The following is a 16,342-nucleotide window of genomic DNA, read 5'->3' as shown; positions in this document are numbered from 1 at the left end:
TGTATGCATAAATGGTCTTTCATTTCAAACTTGATACTGTAAAGGACTTCTTTATTGACAAAGAGATTGTATCTAAACTTGAACTTCATGATAACTTGATCATAATGGAATAACATCACCATTATCATCATCAAGCTTACAATGGATATCCAGCTAGGGAACATATATAATATTCGAAGGAAAAAACTTATTCATAGACTTTTATTCTTTTTTTTTTGGTTGGTAAGATTTATTCATAGACTTTTATTTCATACATAATCAAGTCATATAGCGAATAAAGGAGATTAATTGTGTTGCTATATATGCATTCAGGGGCACTTGTGTCTACCACCATGGGTGGTCATGTGTGCATAGCAAGGGCAGGTATTCTCGTTCCCAGAAGTTCCTGGAGGCACACAGTTACAGCGGTTGCAGCAAGTGTTGCACGCCCTTATGCACATCTTATGCCTTGACGACTTGCTGCATCTATAGTTGCACTTGGCAGGACAATCTGTCAAACCCAGCTCAAAATGGTTTATATTAGCAAAAAAATTATCAAAAATCTTGTCAAAAATCACAACTTATCTAAACTGCAGAAGTACTAATGAACATCCATACCGATTCCCTGAACTGTCAAGTGTCCTCCATTGTAAACAGCCATCTGGAATTTTCAGAACAGATGAGTCAATAACAGTTAAAACAAGGAGTCAATGGGTTCTCCAAGCAACTGCATCAATGAGGAATGAAGAAGCAGTTTCATGCCTGGGATTCATTTCATGTAAAGAAAGATGGACAAAGAAGGTACAACCATATATATCTTTAGACTCATAGAACATAATAAAGAATCACAGAGGAACCCAGAATTAACTCACCTCAAACACAACAAGAATGCAGAAGACTGTGACCAGTAATGACCTGTGAACTCTATCCATGTCGCTTAACTTTTGGAGAGACAGTGAGACTACAGAAGTAGGTGGGGATACAGGAACTTACAACTACTTATACATGCGAGAGAGAGAGAGAGAGAGAACTTAACGTGAAGAGCAGGACCTATTAATTATCTTAACAAACCAATTATCTCAACAAACCTATGCATCTTTCTGTAGTTTCACACATAAATACATTTATTTTGGGAGTTAGGAGAAGTCCTTTTGTGGAAGGCCAACCAAATTCACTGATACCTGTTAGTTTTAATTTAAAACGTTAAAATCCAAAATAGTTATTTCAATAGTTTAAGTTTGTTCTTTATTTTATTTAATCAACTTAATTACTTTAATTTCATTTATTTATTTCGGTTCCGTTGAGTCTCCTTTACAGAGATGTACCTTAAGAATTTAAAGGAATCATCACGTGTTCCAACCGATTTGGATTTGTCCTTCTATTCAAAAAAAGGAGGGAGCAATCTGGTTTTAAGGGCGATTTTTTAATGAAGGGCAAATTAGACATTACATATTCACCTTAACGGCACTTAACACCTTTAAAGAAGGGGGGCAGTACTTAAAGAACAAAATTTATTTAGTAAAGTCATGACCCTATTAATTATCATCACTCATTCCACTTTTTTAATGACTTATATTCTTTACTTATAAATGGAGAGGTTCTTAGTTTATCTGTAATGGTGAATATAATGAAGACATCAAGAGTATTCACAGATAATAGATCGATGGATAGATGAAATACACTCTTGTCACAAGTTCACCATTTCGAGATAGTTGAGGATGACACTAACGCCACTATCTTTCATATTTCAGTCTCCATTAAGAAAAGAAAAGCCAAGAAGGCAGTGAGTTTATATTATATATTTTGAGGATGATCTGGGCTTAAGTGGGTAGTGTCAGCTGTTTCTGTGAAAAATGTTAAATGGGTATAAAGGATCAAGCGGCTTGGTCATTCCTTCCCCGGAGATACTTCCTCTAGTTTTCTTCAATTCAATTCATAGCATACGAAGTGATTTCATTTGCAGAGAGGTCTTTAATAAGTATATCTTTCAGATAACAATACTCATACAGTCATACTGTTTTATGACCAGTATCTGAAATTGGAGTTAATGGTTTGCATTATCAGATTAATTATGTATCTTTTTTCCCTTGATAATTTCGATTACAGAAAGGCTTCCTCACATGGACCACAAAGATACATAGCATATTTCATCTCATGGGGAATTTAAACTAAGAGATTACATATCAAGTTACGTAAGCAATGATGAAATAACGATCAAACCACTGATCTTTTAACAATCCTATTTTTGTAAAAGATAGAGATACAGTCATCGTCTGATTCGTCTCCAATGACATTTTTAACAATCAACAGTAGATCTTTCACCATTCATATATGCGTAGAAGAAGATTTAGGTTCGATCGAGATTATAGATACTAAGATGCAGTCATGCAGGAATAGGCATAGAAAATTTTGTTTTTTAAAATTTTTTCCAACCCGCACTTCAGACCCAACAAACAAAAGGTGCCTTCATGGATTGATTATAAGGTTGTTTCATTATAAATCTCCATGTCCAAAAAAAAAATCCTGATAGATTATTTATAATATTTTTTAGTAAAAAAAAATCATAGAGAACTCATACAAGTAGCGATGTCTACCTTACATAATTGTTGAAGTCAAGGATTGGACAAAGGCCACTCATTTGGGAATTCAATCAACAAGGCAAACTTAGACAATGAATCTATTATACAATTTGTACACTTTGGGACAAAATAGAATTGACAAGAATTAAAAAATTGTTTTAGATCTAAAACATCAGATTATTTATATAAGATTTTATCATAAATATGTACAATAGATTCTTCCATTATAATAAATCTAAGAGAATAGCGAGGCTAAGCGCCTAAGTGGTTGTAACTTATTTCCTAAAAGAAATTGCACTAGCACCTCAAAATAAAGGCCTTAAAACACTAACATTTCATTTTATATTTCAAAAAACACTGACACTCTAAAAATTGAAATTTTATTGGACACATTAATCCAATTTGTCAATGAAAACTGTAAAGTCATTTTTCCCCTTCATATTTTGATAGAGATGTTTTTAGAATTGAAAGAAAATAAATAGTAATTTAGTGATTTTTAGTGACAAATTAAATTAATACGTCTAGTGAAAATCTAATTTTGAGATGTTTGTGTTTTTCAATCATATTGTGGCTTTTGCTCGGTTCTCTTTGACTTACACCCAATCAATATAAAAAATGATTTGATAACCGGCTATTGACTCGATAGCCTTGGAATACGGAATCTCAAAACGACAAAAATGAAAAAGAGGAAAAATAAATCTGCAGGACAAGAACATGAGGAAAATAAAACACTTTGAGGGCGCCGGGAACCGGGGGGACCCGGGACGCCGACAAAGGAGAGTAGGGAGGGTCCGGCCCCCGAGCGAAATATTGACCGCCAAAGTTTTGGTAAAATAGATTCATTCAAGTGGGCAACCCGAATTGGCGCCGGATTGAGGAATGTTTTTATTCTCTCCTCCGCCCTTAAACATCTGATTGCAACAGCATTGAAGTGTAAAGACAATAAATTAAGATGCAGTTGAGGGTGCCCATAGACTAACCCAACTTGCATTGGGGTTTGATTGGAGAAGTCTTAGAGTCAGAAAGCTTAGTTTGACAAGAAATCTCACAGGTCACCCACAACAATGGAAGAAAGAGACCGATGTCATCATATTCTCCCAAAGTAACTGAAATCTTTTCTTATGGAGCACTTAAATGTCAAATGATTGAACTTCAAGATTTTGTTCCAAGCTTTGTGATCATCATCTTTATTTGTGTTGATATCCTATATAGAGAATTTGTATCCACATCAACATTTTTGAATCTTAAAGACTAGTTACTGAAATCTAATAATCGATCAATCGGGTAAGAATTTGTAGAATTCTATCATACATAGCTAATAGCAGATTTGGATGAAGAAAATGAAAGTGCTGAATAAAAAATAAAAATAAAAAGCCCCAACTCATCTATCTTAATGATCTGTCCTCAAACAATCTTTCGGATAAATTGCCTTCTTCACTGGCTAATCTTACAAGATTATTCAAGCTGGAACTTTTCAAAAACAAAATAAATGGTAAAATAGATGAACATCAATTCACCAATTGGACCAACCTCTCTTCATCAATTTTCACAACAATTCTATCCAAGGGAAACTCCCTGTTACTGTGGGTAACATGACCAACCTTAACATTCTCTAGTTTCTCCATCAATAGTATCAATGGTTCCATACCCTAAGAGATAGGAAACCTGGAAAATCTTAACCAGTTGGACCTATTAGGTAACAAGCTATCAGGTTCAATAACCCCACAGATTGGGAATTTGAGAAACTTAACTAGGTTGGACCTAGGAATTAACATGCTCTCGGGTTTGATACCTACATAGATTGGGAATTTGAGCAATCTAAGTAAGATGGAAAGAATTTCACGGTGGATTTTTCCTTTTTTAAGAATCGAGTCTTAGAAACGCATGGGGTTGACTAAAACGGATCATAAACATGGGTATCTTTCACTTAAAACTCACCCTTCTAATTTGAGCCATTAATTAAGAATATGATACATGCAAACTGTTGTGCCACACTGTTGTGCACAGCAGACGATTTTTTTTCCAGCTAAGTAAGTCATTTTGGAAATTACCCAAAAGAAGATAATACGTGCACCATTTGTTGAAGTTATCATTATTTGTTTTTTTTCCCTTTGTGTGGTGAACTTTGGATTTATTATTTAATGGTAGAATGACTCACAATGCCTCCATATGCTATTGGGGTGTAGGATTACCCCATGTAGATATCTGTGTCGTTGGGCAGGTATGAAGACAATTGTTGTAGCATAAAATGAATCAGGTTTGTCCTGCATCTAGACAAGTTTATACTCATGGTTGTGATGGTGGTGGGCCCAATTCTATGTGATCAAGATTCTTTCCATCCAAAGCATTTTTGTCTATCCTAAATGTAGACAATGCTTTTACATAAGAGGTTAGAATTCGAATTTTTCGGGGCCAAGGGTGAAGCCTTTTCCTATATTTAAATTATATGTAACCACTCCCCTTGAGGAGTAGTCAAGGTGTATGAATTGGCTCGAACAAACCTCAATCTCCCCCCCCCCCACCCAGAAAAAAAAAATAATAAAAAAAGAAAAGAAACAAAAAAAATGGAAGAAAAAGAATTGAAGACAATAAGGCTTGATTAATATATCTTTATATTTTCGGGTTAGAATCTGAATCAGCCCTTGACTTGGGAATCAGACATGGAATTGATCCAATCTAAATGAACCGATATCATAAGCAGGTGATAAAGATTAGAAACAGAATGGAAAGACATTCCTAAGATGGTAGGAAAATGGGAGGATCTGAGCAATCTGCAGCCTTGGGAGATATCAACTCTTCTTTAGAAGACATTCTTTTCCATATAAGTGAAAATTCAAAATTTTTTGTATTCTTACAAGAAGGGACGTTGGCAATGAGGAAGTATCAGCTATACTGACGTTTTTGCCCAAGATCAAGTACATGAAACTGGCGAGTTTGTGAAGAAGAGAGTGAAGGCTGCAAGGAGTTGGAAGTCCTTGATCTCAGGGATTATTTTGGTTTTTATGCTTGTGAAGACATTCTGAAAATGGTTTATTTCGTATATAAAAATAATTCATGTATGGGGGCTTACATCACATTTTAACGGATAAATGATCTCTCATTTCAAATTTGATATCGTAGGGGACTTCTTCTCTCACAAAGAAATTGTTTCCAAACTTGAACTTCATGATAATTTGGTCATAATGAGCAATCTCACACTGAAATCATCGTCAAGCTTACGTTGGATATCCAGCTAGGGTACATAATATTCAAAAGAAAAAGCTTTTTCATAGGACTTTTATTGCATGCATAGTTAAGTTATATAGCCAATAAAGGAGATTAACTGTGTTGCTATATATGAATTCAGGGGCACTTGCGTTTACCACCATGAGTGGTCATGTTTGCATAGCAAGGGCAGGTATTCTCGTTCCCAGAAGTACCAGGGGGCACACAGTTACAGCGATTGCAGCAAGTGTTGCAGGCCCTGTTGCACATCTTATGCCTTGACGCCTTGCTGCATCTATAGTTGCACTTGGCAGGACAATCTGTCAAACTCAAATCAAAATTGTTCCTATTAGCAAAAATTATTGAAAATCACAAAGTTATCTAAACTGCAGAAATATTAATTATAATGAACATCCATACCGATTCCTTGAACTGTCAATTGCTCTCCACTGTAAACAGCCATCTGAAATTTTCAGAATAAATGAGTCAACAATAGTTAAACAAAGAGCCAAAGGGTTCTCTCCAAGCAACTGCATTAATGAGGAATGACGAAGCAGTTTCATGCCCAGAAGAAGTTGTTAGCATACCATTAGATATATAACAAAGAATCACAGGGGAACCCAGAATTAACTCACCTCAAATACAACAAGAATGCAGAAGACTGTGATCAGCAATGACCTGTGAGCTCTATCCATGTCTTTTAACTCCGGGAGAGACAGTGAGACTACAGAAGTAGGTGGCGATACAAAAACTTACAACTACTAATTATTATATATGTGTGTGTGAGGGAGAGAGTGGCCATAGGACTTAACGTGAAGAGCAGGACCCAGTGATTATCTTAACAAACCCATTAATTATCTCAACAAACCCATGCACCTTTTTGTAGTTTCTCACATAATACATTTATTTTGAGACTTAAGAGAAGTCCTTTTGTGGAAGGCCAACCAATTAGGGTGAGGATTCGATGTAAATAAGAGTTTTATATCGATCAGACATACACAGATCGATCAAATATCCTCCAGTCACGTCAATATATCCATAAATATAGTATAGATAATAGGGTTTAACCTTTCCAGTCAGACCAGTTCACCATCTTGAGATAGGTAAGGATGACACTAACGTCACTATCTTTCATATTTCAGTCTCCATTAACAAGAGAAAAGCCAACAAGGCAGTGAGTCTATAGTGTATATTTTGAGGATCTGGGCTTCTTCTTTTTTTCTTTGGTAGGGATCTGGGCTTAAGTGGGTATGTCTATTTCTGTGGAAAATATAATGCCCAGGTTGGCTAGGCTAGATCGATCGACTTGATCATTCCTTCCCTGGAGATTCTTCCTCTAGTTTTCTTCGTGATCATCTCATTTGCAGAAAGCTTGTTAAGTGTTTCTTTCAGATAACCACACTCATGCATGCTGCTTTATTACTGGTACCTGAAATTGGAGTTAATGTGCAAATCAGATTTTTTTTTTTTTTTTCCCCTCGATGATTTCGATAACAGAAAGGCTTCCTCTCATAGTACACAAAGATGTAGCAAATTTGAACTCATGGGGAAGTTAAATTAAGAGACTACTTTAGTTGACCCATCTCAGACTAAATGTCAAGATACGCCTGCAATGATGAAATTAATGAACCACCGATCATTTAGATCGTCACCAATGACATTTAACAATCAAGAGTTAGGATTTTACACCATTCATGGATATGAGAACCACCAATGGGAACATGGGATCCATATCCTTACAGGAGATTGTCTGTGGTGGTTAAATGTCTTTGATACAGGATAAAGATTCAAACTTAAAATCTCCTTGGTTATTGTCGTCTTGGTCATATTATCTCTATATAAGAGATTACCATCACCAAAGCACATCCACAAAAAAAAAAAAAAAAAAAAAAAAACTGTATAAATCCAGTAGAATAGTGAGGCTAAGTGATTTTATAACCTATTCTCCATGGTAAGTGAAATAAATTTAATTAAATTTTAATATTATTATCGTTTGTGATTTCAATTCATTATTACATATTTTTTATGGTGAGGATGATCTATCTTGGCTGTAATTTCATTTCAATGTTTTAAGATTTGTCTTGAAATAAAAATAATTTTATATCCACGCCGTGAAATGTTTAATAAAAATAATCAAACAATTATTAAAAATTAGATTCATAATTTAACTAAAATCCATACAATCACATAACTTGTTCTACACGTAAAAAAAAAACCTGCAATGCATGAACCAAGTAAAGCCTAGTTAAGCATTGACTGTAATTATGTTTATTTATTGAAAGACCTTGATCTTATCACCCTGAATTGTACCAACTCACCGATTTAATTAGATCTGGGAAATCTTTTCAGGTATAAGGGAGCCATTTTTATTAAAATAAAGATATTCTTTTTGGTAGAATAAAGGGATTGAAGTTCAGAAACCGCACCAGAAGTAAATAGAAGAAAGACAATCTAAGCAGCTAGCTAAAAACTCTTCTTTTTTTGGGTAGGAAGCAAGCTAGAAACTCAAATTATGTATGAATATTCTAAAAAGAACTTTAGAACATCTCAAATTACGTATGAATATTCTGATTTGTTTTCTTTTTAGGCTTTAATTTGCTGTTTGTTATACTTTTAAGTCCCATTGTAAAAATTCTATCAATTTGAGTCAATAAAAAAAATATTTTTTAAAGGTGCAAAGACACAAGCTATAAACTTGAGTTGAGTCATACTAGGCAAAAAGATCATTTGTGTATAAAACATAAGATTACTTTAAAAAGGGTTTGTGATTTTTTTTTTTTTTTACAATTTTTTTCTTCCAAAATTTACTATAAAAAAAATCCAGGACCCAAAAACGTGCAAAAAACACAAGAAATAAATAACTTATTCCCGACCTAAAAATGTCTAAATTTTAATTCTCTTATTTAAAGAGAAGTTTGACAAGCAAGTTAGAACACCTTTGAGGTGTGGTCAATAGGAAGTATTTTACTATATCCAGGCAGCCATTTAGCTATTCATTAGTTTTTGCCTAGATTTTGAACTAAAATGAAAGAATTCAGAAAAGGTTCCATTTTCATTCATTTTCGGAGGCCTTGAAAACTGATTTCTCTGTTTTGCACTCAATAAATGGATGGATATAAAGTGAAAATATCCGAGCTTTAGAATTAGGGTGACAAGAAATCATGATTTCAGCCAATGCAAGATTAGTAGAATGATAAGAACCATGCTTTTTAGTGGAGAAGTCATGGATTCGACCCTTGTGAACGACTGTCTCCCCCCTTGAGGATATAGTCGAGGTTTACGTAAGCTATCTAGATGAACTTCAAATAAAAAAAAATGAAAAAGTAAGATTTCATTATATATATATCTTTGAGCAGCGTGCTCTTTTTTTTCATATACAAATGGGTTTTTGTTAGTTTGCGTCTATATAATTATTTATTTTATTATTTTTATATTTTTTTAGTACAAAAGTGTTGTTTAATGGAAATTAGGGATGGAGATATTACATATGCTGTCGACAAAAGTTTTAATTATTTATTATTATTTTTTTTTTAGTACAAAAGTGTTGTTTATATGGAAATTAGGGATGAATATATTACATATGCCATTGGCAAGGGTTGGCAAGGGCTGAACCATGACCTCTTTATTGAGAAATGTTTTGTAGATCTTTGTTCAACACATCCCTAGTTATTCTTGATTCCCTTAGTTTGGAATAAAGGGGGAAAAAATGGATGGAAAAATTCTTGAAAAAAGTGTAGATTTCTTATTTTTTCCTTAAATTTCAAAATGGTAAATTGTTTGGTTGATTGGGGGTGAGAAAGTGAGAGATAAATTTCCTGTCAAGGAAGGCCAACTTCCCACCCCGTGCCATTTAAACCCCACATATGGGCTTTGTGGGAAAGTTGGGAAAAGTAAAAGGTAGGACCCATCACTCTCTTTTCTACAAACATCCTTTCCCTAGTTATTCTCCCCCCCCCCCCTGTATTCTCCTACCGTTACCTAGTTATCTCTAGTTCAAAAAACCCTAGTATTTCTTGATTCTCTAGTTATCTCGGATTTTGAAATTGGTCGTTGATGAATTTGAAGATGAGATAAGAACAACTAAGTTTGCAATATTTGGAATTTACTCTAGAATTCTTCTCTGGTATAATTACAAAAGAGAAAACACAAAAACTTGGATCTTCCCATCTACAGGCACTGCAAGATAGGATGACAAGCAAGCAACGAAAATGCATCTTCCAAATCTTTTGCACAGGGAAGACAATAGAAGATAGGGATGGCAGCAACAACCGGATGCTAATGCAACACCATAAGGGCTACTGCTATTGCTTCCATGATTGTGAGTTTGATCGTTATAATGCTGGGGTGGTGGTGACCTACCTCTCAAAATCAATTTCAGAATCATATCTTCAATCTTTCCAGGAAGATCAGAGTGGTCGAGACATTACAGCTGTTACCAGTTACCACTGAACTCGTCCGAACAATCGGATCCACAGAAGATAAAGAGTACTCAGAAACGAACTCACCAAATGAAGATGAGAGAAAAGCAAAGTGGTGAGGGCAATTTGGTCATACTGCACACTAAGGGGTGTTATGATCCCTGACCTGTGCTCCCCGCCTCGGTGGGACCTTAATACCACAAAAATTCCCCCTCACCCAACCCGGGGAGAAAATTTAACTGTAGTTAGACTGTTGTCCATCTAAATCAAGGAGAAAATTTAATTGTGGCTAACTAGTGAAGTTGTAAAAATGTGCATCTACTAAGATTTTCCACTTAAGTCTTAGCTTTATCCACCCCCGCTGAAGCTAAATTGCTTCAATGCTGTGGCAGCTCCTTGCAGCCTACTATCTGAGTCGTTTTGCTTAAATGATCTTTTTTTAGTAAAGTTTAATATTGAAACGAGTGATCGAGATTTTGTCTTGACCTAAAATCGTAGGCCACACAGTGCGATAGGTGCTGCATGTGCGCATGTAGCACCCAAGTAGAGCTCCACTTAAATGGGCTACTAGTAAAAACCTCTATTCTTTTTCTTCTCTTTCTTTCTTTCTTTTTTTTTTTTTTTTTTTTTTTTTTTGTTTTTTTTTTTTTTTTTTTTTTTTTTTTTTTTTTTTTTTTTGGGTGAACTGTTGAACTTTTCATTTAATGATAGAATGACCCACAGTCCCTCCACATGTTTTGGGGCTGTAGGGGCATCTCATGTGGATCGGATCATCTCTCCCAACGACAGCTTTATAAGCACAATTTATGTGGGCTCACAATTAAAAAAATTTAAAAATTCATCATCCTAATCTTGTGGGCCCTCTATAATTTGTAGTCAATAGCCATCAGGAGAGCACAGAAGTCGGGGGAGACGATTCAAACCCCACCCTATGTAGATATTTGTGTAGTTGAGCAGATACGAGGACAACTGATGTAATACAAAATGGACCAATTTTATTTTGGGTCGAGAGAAATTTAGACCCACAGCTATGATGGTGGTACCATGGTAGGCCCCATTAAATGAGATTCAGATCCTCTCCGTCCAAAGCACGTGTCTGTCTTGTATGAATATGCTAATTTGTTTTTCCTTTCTGGGTTGAACCAGCTATTTGGCATACTTTTGAGTCTTATTGGAAAACTCTATCAATTTTGAGAAGAAAAAAAAGTAAAACTCTATCAATTTGAGAGTTTCTTCAATGGAAAAACATATTTTAGAAGTACAAAGACCCAAGCTATACACTTGAGTCATAACAGGCAAACTCTGGGTTTTGGTTTTTTCTTTGAAAAGTTACTATTGCAAGAAAGACAAGAAATAAAAAAATTATTGCCGACATAGAAATGTCTAAATTTTAATTCTCTTATTTAAAAAGGAAAATTTGATAAGCAAGCTACAAGGCCTTAGTGCCAGTGGTGGCAGAGTTTGAACGTTAAATGGATATGTTGCCATTCGTTTTACTCCACCCTCTCTACCTCACCAATCGTCACCAGAAAACTGGATTCATTTCATAGTTAATGATTGAAAAAAAATCTCAGAAATCTTGTTTGACAAGAAATCTCGTTAGTCACCCACTATAATGGAAGAGAGAGACTTGATGCCATCATAATCTCCCTTAAGTTTCTGAATATGCAATGGAAATCTTTTCTTATGGAGCACTTCACTGTCGTATTATTGGAATCCCAAGATTTTGTTTCAGACTTTTGTGATTATCATCTCTACTTTGTGTTCATATCCTACATAAAGAATTTGTATCCACACTAACATTTTTGAATCTGAAAGACTTGTTGGTGAAAACTAAGAACCAATCAGGTAGGAATTTGTAGAATTCTACCATGCATAGCCTAATGTCAGGTTTGGATGAAGAAAAAGGAAGGGCTGAATGTCAAATAAATAGATATGAATTCATTTAGTTTGGGAAAAGCTAAGACTCCAAGGTCACCGGCATATGCAAATAAATTCAAACAAGAATTGATGATCTGAGACGTAATTGACAAAACTTTCCAAAAGGGTTGGAAGTGAAATTCAATAGGAATACTTCATATTAAAGCAACCTATAAATATCTGCTGGTTACTGAAATCTGGACAGTTTAGATCCAATAGAGCTTTTGGGATACCTCAAAACTATTTGCTGATGGAAATCCAAATTTCTACCATCAGGACTGTAATCTCATCAGTTGCTTCCAAAATCATAATAGTGGTGAATGAAGAGATTCTCTGTTCAACATGCCTGAATGAAAACTCAGCCCCAACAAATACAATAATCCTGTGATGGCTTTGACTCAAGAACTACACAATAGTCAGTCTTATGGAATTTGAGGCTGCTACAGCTAATCTACAGGGTCGGGGTACAATGGCTGAAATGGCTCAAGAACAGCCACAGCTTCGGATTTTGCTTCGGTCCTGCGCATTACTTGTGATGACTTTGACCTACACAATAGTCATTCTTTGGAATTTGAGGCTGCTACAGCTTAACCTACAGGGTCGGGGTACAATGGCTGAAATGGCTCAAGAACAGCCACAGCTTCAGACTTTGCTTGGGTCCTGCACATTAAAATAATCATGTGATCGCTTTGACTCGGGAACTACACAATAGTCAGTCTTTGGAATTTGAGGCTGCTACAGCTTAACCTGCAAGGTTGGGGTACAATGTCTGAAATGGCTCAAGAACAGCCATAGCTTCAGACTTTGCTTGGGTCCTGCGCATTTACCGTCAAGCCGGTCGTCAAATCAGAATTTCGGTCGAAATTTTGATGTCGACATCCAATTTCGACCGAGATTTCGGATCTAATGGTCCCAAATCTTGGCTTGACGGTCACCCAAGCAATTTCGCACAGCTTCCTTCTTTAACTTTTGTACCTTTCATTTCTTAATCCAGTGTGAAAGAAGTGCACATGGGCACAAAACAATTTAGACTCGTAACACACAAGACTTTGTTTCTATGTAGGACCCCTTTAGATTAACACTTCAAGAAAATCCAGGTGAGTAGTTATACTATATAATATGCAGAGCTGAAAGCCTGGAAGTAAAGAGAAAAACTGACTCAAATTGCTCCATGGCATCCTTCATTGCATTTGTTTTGGAAGTAATAGCTGCTGTTGTATGGGTTTCTTTCAGTTTCATCCCTGCAATGATAGCAGTGGCATCTGAATCATCATCACGTGAAGCTGCAGCTCTACTCAACTGGAAAGCCAGTGGCACCAACTTTCCTGGTTCATGGAATGCAACTGATACAAGTCCATGCAAGTGGGAGGGGATAGCTTGCGACACAAATGGAAGAGTAACAAAGATAAGTTTACATTCTTACTCCATTCATGCTGAGCTCAACAAATTGAATTTTACCTCTTTCCAATATCTAGTCAATCTTGATCTGGGTAAGAATGGGCTGTCTGGAACTATACCAGATGACATTGGTATGCTATCTGAACTCATCTATCTTGATCTGTCCGCAAACAATCTTTCGGGTAAATTGCCTTCTTCACTGGCTAAACTTACCAGATTAGTCATGCTGGATCTTTCCAAAAACAAAATAAATGGTGAAATAGATGACATTCTATTCACCAATTGGACCAACCTCTCTACCATCAATTTTCACAACAATTCTATCCAAGGGAAACTCCCTGTTACTGTGGGTTACATGATCAACCTTAACATTCTCTGTTTCTCCATCAATAGTATCAATGGTTCCATACCCGAAGAGATAGGAAACCTGGAAAATCTTAGCCAGTTGGACCTATTAAGTAACAAACTATCAGGTTCAATACCCCCACAGATTGGGAACTTGAGAAACTTAAGTAGGTTGGACCTAGGAATTAACATGCTCTCGGGTTCGATACCTACACAGATTGGGAATTTGAGCAAAATAAGTAAGATGGACCTAAGCTACAATGTTCTTACTGGTCCAGTGCCAGCTGCAATGGGGGATTTGGGCAATTTGAACCAGTTGGAACTAAACAACAACAAACTAAATGGATCAATACCTGCAGCAATGGGAAATCTGGACAATCTCCATACATTGGATATGAGTAAGAACATGCTCACTGGTTCAATCCCAAGGCAAATTGGAGAATTAGGACAGTTGGTGCTACTTAATCTCAGCCACAACAACCTAAATGGTTCTATACCTGCAAAGTTGGGGAAAGTTAATGTTTCTTACATGGCTGTGGACTTGTCTTACAATAATTTTGATAATCCTGTTCCAGAGAGCAATGTTTCGTGCAGTACTTGTGATTCCCCATCTAAGAGCAGAGATAAAAGGTTTAAAATCATGATCTCAATTATTATCTCTATTTCTATCATCATCTTTGTTGGGTTTTTGACTGTTGCAATTCGATCCCTCTTGAGGAAAAAGGTGAAAAATTCTAGAACCAAACCTACTGCAGAAAACAATGGAGATCTATTTTCCATATGGAACTACAACGGGACGATTGCTTATAGTGACATCATGAAAGCAACTGAAGATTTTGATATCAAATACTGCATTGGCACCGGAGGTTATGGGAGTGTTTACATAGCAAAGCTACCCACAGGGAAAGTAGTAGCTGTGAAAAAGCTCCATCGCCTGGAAGCTGAAGAGAAAGCCAACCAAAAGAGCTTCAGTAATGAGATACATGTATTGACAAAAATTCGACATCGGAACATTGTGAAACTTTATGGGTTTTGCTCCCATTCAAGCTGCAAATTTCTAATTTATGAATACATAGAAAGGGGAAGCTTAACTTACATTCTTGGAAATGAAACAGAAGCTGTGGAACTGGACTGGATGAAACGCATAAATGTCATCAAAGGGGTTGCACAAGCTTTGTCTTACATGCATCATGACTGCAAGCCACCAATAATTCATCGGGACATATCAACCAATAATGTCTTGTTGGATGAAGAGTTTGAGCCTCATGTCTCCGACTTTGGAATTGCAAAATTTCTAAATCCTGATTCATCCAATCGCACCATAATTGCAGGCACATATGGATATATTGCTCCAGGTCAGTTACAGTAACTCATCCTTTCTCTAGGCCTATAATTCAAAGAATGTTGGTAATTATTTGGTCCCTGTAATCATTTGAATCCCTAGTTGATTGTTGTTGGCTCTGTTATTTCTTTACTATCTTTAGAATTTTCTTTTGTAAATAGAAAAGAGAAAACCATTCTGATTACTGTTGCTAAATATTTTGCGTTTCTTGAATTTGCAACCTTTGGATATTTATCCTGACAAGATCATATGAAGAAACTAAACTATTTTTCTTTCTTTTCCCCACCACCTTCTTCAGAGCTGGCTTATACAATGGTTGTGACAGAAAAATGTGATGTTTATAGCTTTGGGGTACTGGCACTAGAGATAATTATGGGACGACATCCAGGTGAATTCATATCTTCATTACCGTTGCAGAATGAAAAGGATATCATATTGGAGGATGTCTTGGACTCACGTCTCCCACCACCATCAAAAATGGTAGTACAAGATCTGGTTTTATCAATGATGCTTATAATTGAGTGCTTGCAAGCTAATCCAAGAGTTCGTCCAACTATGGAATACATATGTCAAGAACTAGCACCCCTTGGGAACTATCCTGACAAGTCTTCTCCACAGTTTGATCATGGCAAGGACATCTCCAAATAAAATCAATTTCATGAAGTTTCATCTAATTGGATCTTCTATTGCCAAGTGTTTTCCTACTGTATGTAAAGTACTTTTCAGTTTCTTTCTTGAACTGAACCTTTTTCCTTCCTTTAGGTATTCCTAAGTCAAATCTAAATAAGCACATTGTTGCCTGAACTGAAAAACTAAACAATCTATGGTAGATGTTATTCAGAATTTGTTATGGTTTACTTCAATCAGAAAATTACTGTAAATTCTTCTTTTGTATCATTAGTTATCTTATCTCTATTTGAAAACAGTATCATTCTCCAAAATTGTACCACACTAAATGATGGTGATTAACTTTGAAAGGAATTGGGAAATTGAGGGATACTTGAAATATCATCATTCTCATAAGTGGCCAATCCTAAGACTGCTGTAGGACCGAAGAGGTACCTGCTATTCTTAGACTCTTCTGCTTAGTGGTCTCACCCTCTTGTTTTGTTGTGTCCATGCCCCCCACCCCCAACTACTAACTTTTTGTCTTTTAT

General features: G+C 35.9%; 3 protein-coding genes across 3 annotated transcripts; 1 reads left to right on the top strand and 2 right to left on the bottom strand.

Moving 5' to 3' along the window:
• Positions 1–308: 308 nt before the first annotated feature.
• On the bottom strand, positions 309–911 carry LOC149021291 (cypmaclein-like). The gene is made up of 3 exons (XM_089147082.1): positions 852–911; positions 598–640; positions 309–490 (listed from the first exon to the last, which is right to left on the bottom strand). The coding sequence occupies exons 1-3, from the start codon at positions 909–911 to the stop codon at positions 309–311; spliced, it is 285 nt and encodes a 94-aa protein (XP_089003208.1).
• Positions 912–5,900: 4,989 nt separating this feature from the next.
• Positions 5,901–6,457, bottom strand: LOC149021290 (cypmaclein-like). The gene is made up of 3 exons (XM_089149551.1): positions 6,398–6,457; positions 6,183–6,225; positions 5,901–6,082 (listed from the first exon to the last, which is right to left on the bottom strand). The coding sequence occupies exons 1-3, from the start codon at positions 6,455–6,457 to the stop codon at positions 5,901–5,903; spliced, it is 285 nt and encodes a 94-aa protein (XP_089005677.1).
• A 6,801-nt stretch (positions 6,458–13,258) lies between these two features.
• LOC149021289 (uncharacterized) lies at positions 13,259–16,299 on the top strand. The gene is made up of 2 exons (XM_089149548.1): positions 13,259–15,198; positions 15,484–16,299. Exons 1-2 carry the CDS (start codon positions 13,272–13,274, stop codon positions 15,831–15,833), a joined length of 2,277 nt encoding a protein of 758 aa, XP_089005674.1. The 5' UTR covers positions 13,259–13,271; the 3' UTR covers positions 15,834–16,299.
• Positions 16,300–16,342: the final 43 nt, after the last annotated feature.

Source organism: Hakea prostrata, chromosome 3 (assembly GCF_041222555.1).
Source record: "Hakea prostrata isolate BN-2017 chromosome 3, UWA_Hpros_2, whole genome shotgun sequence".
NCBI lineage: Eukaryota > Viridiplantae > Streptophyta > Magnoliopsida > Proteales > Proteaceae > Hakea > Hakea prostrata.
This window is presented reverse-complemented; position numbering and strand designations above follow the sequence as displayed.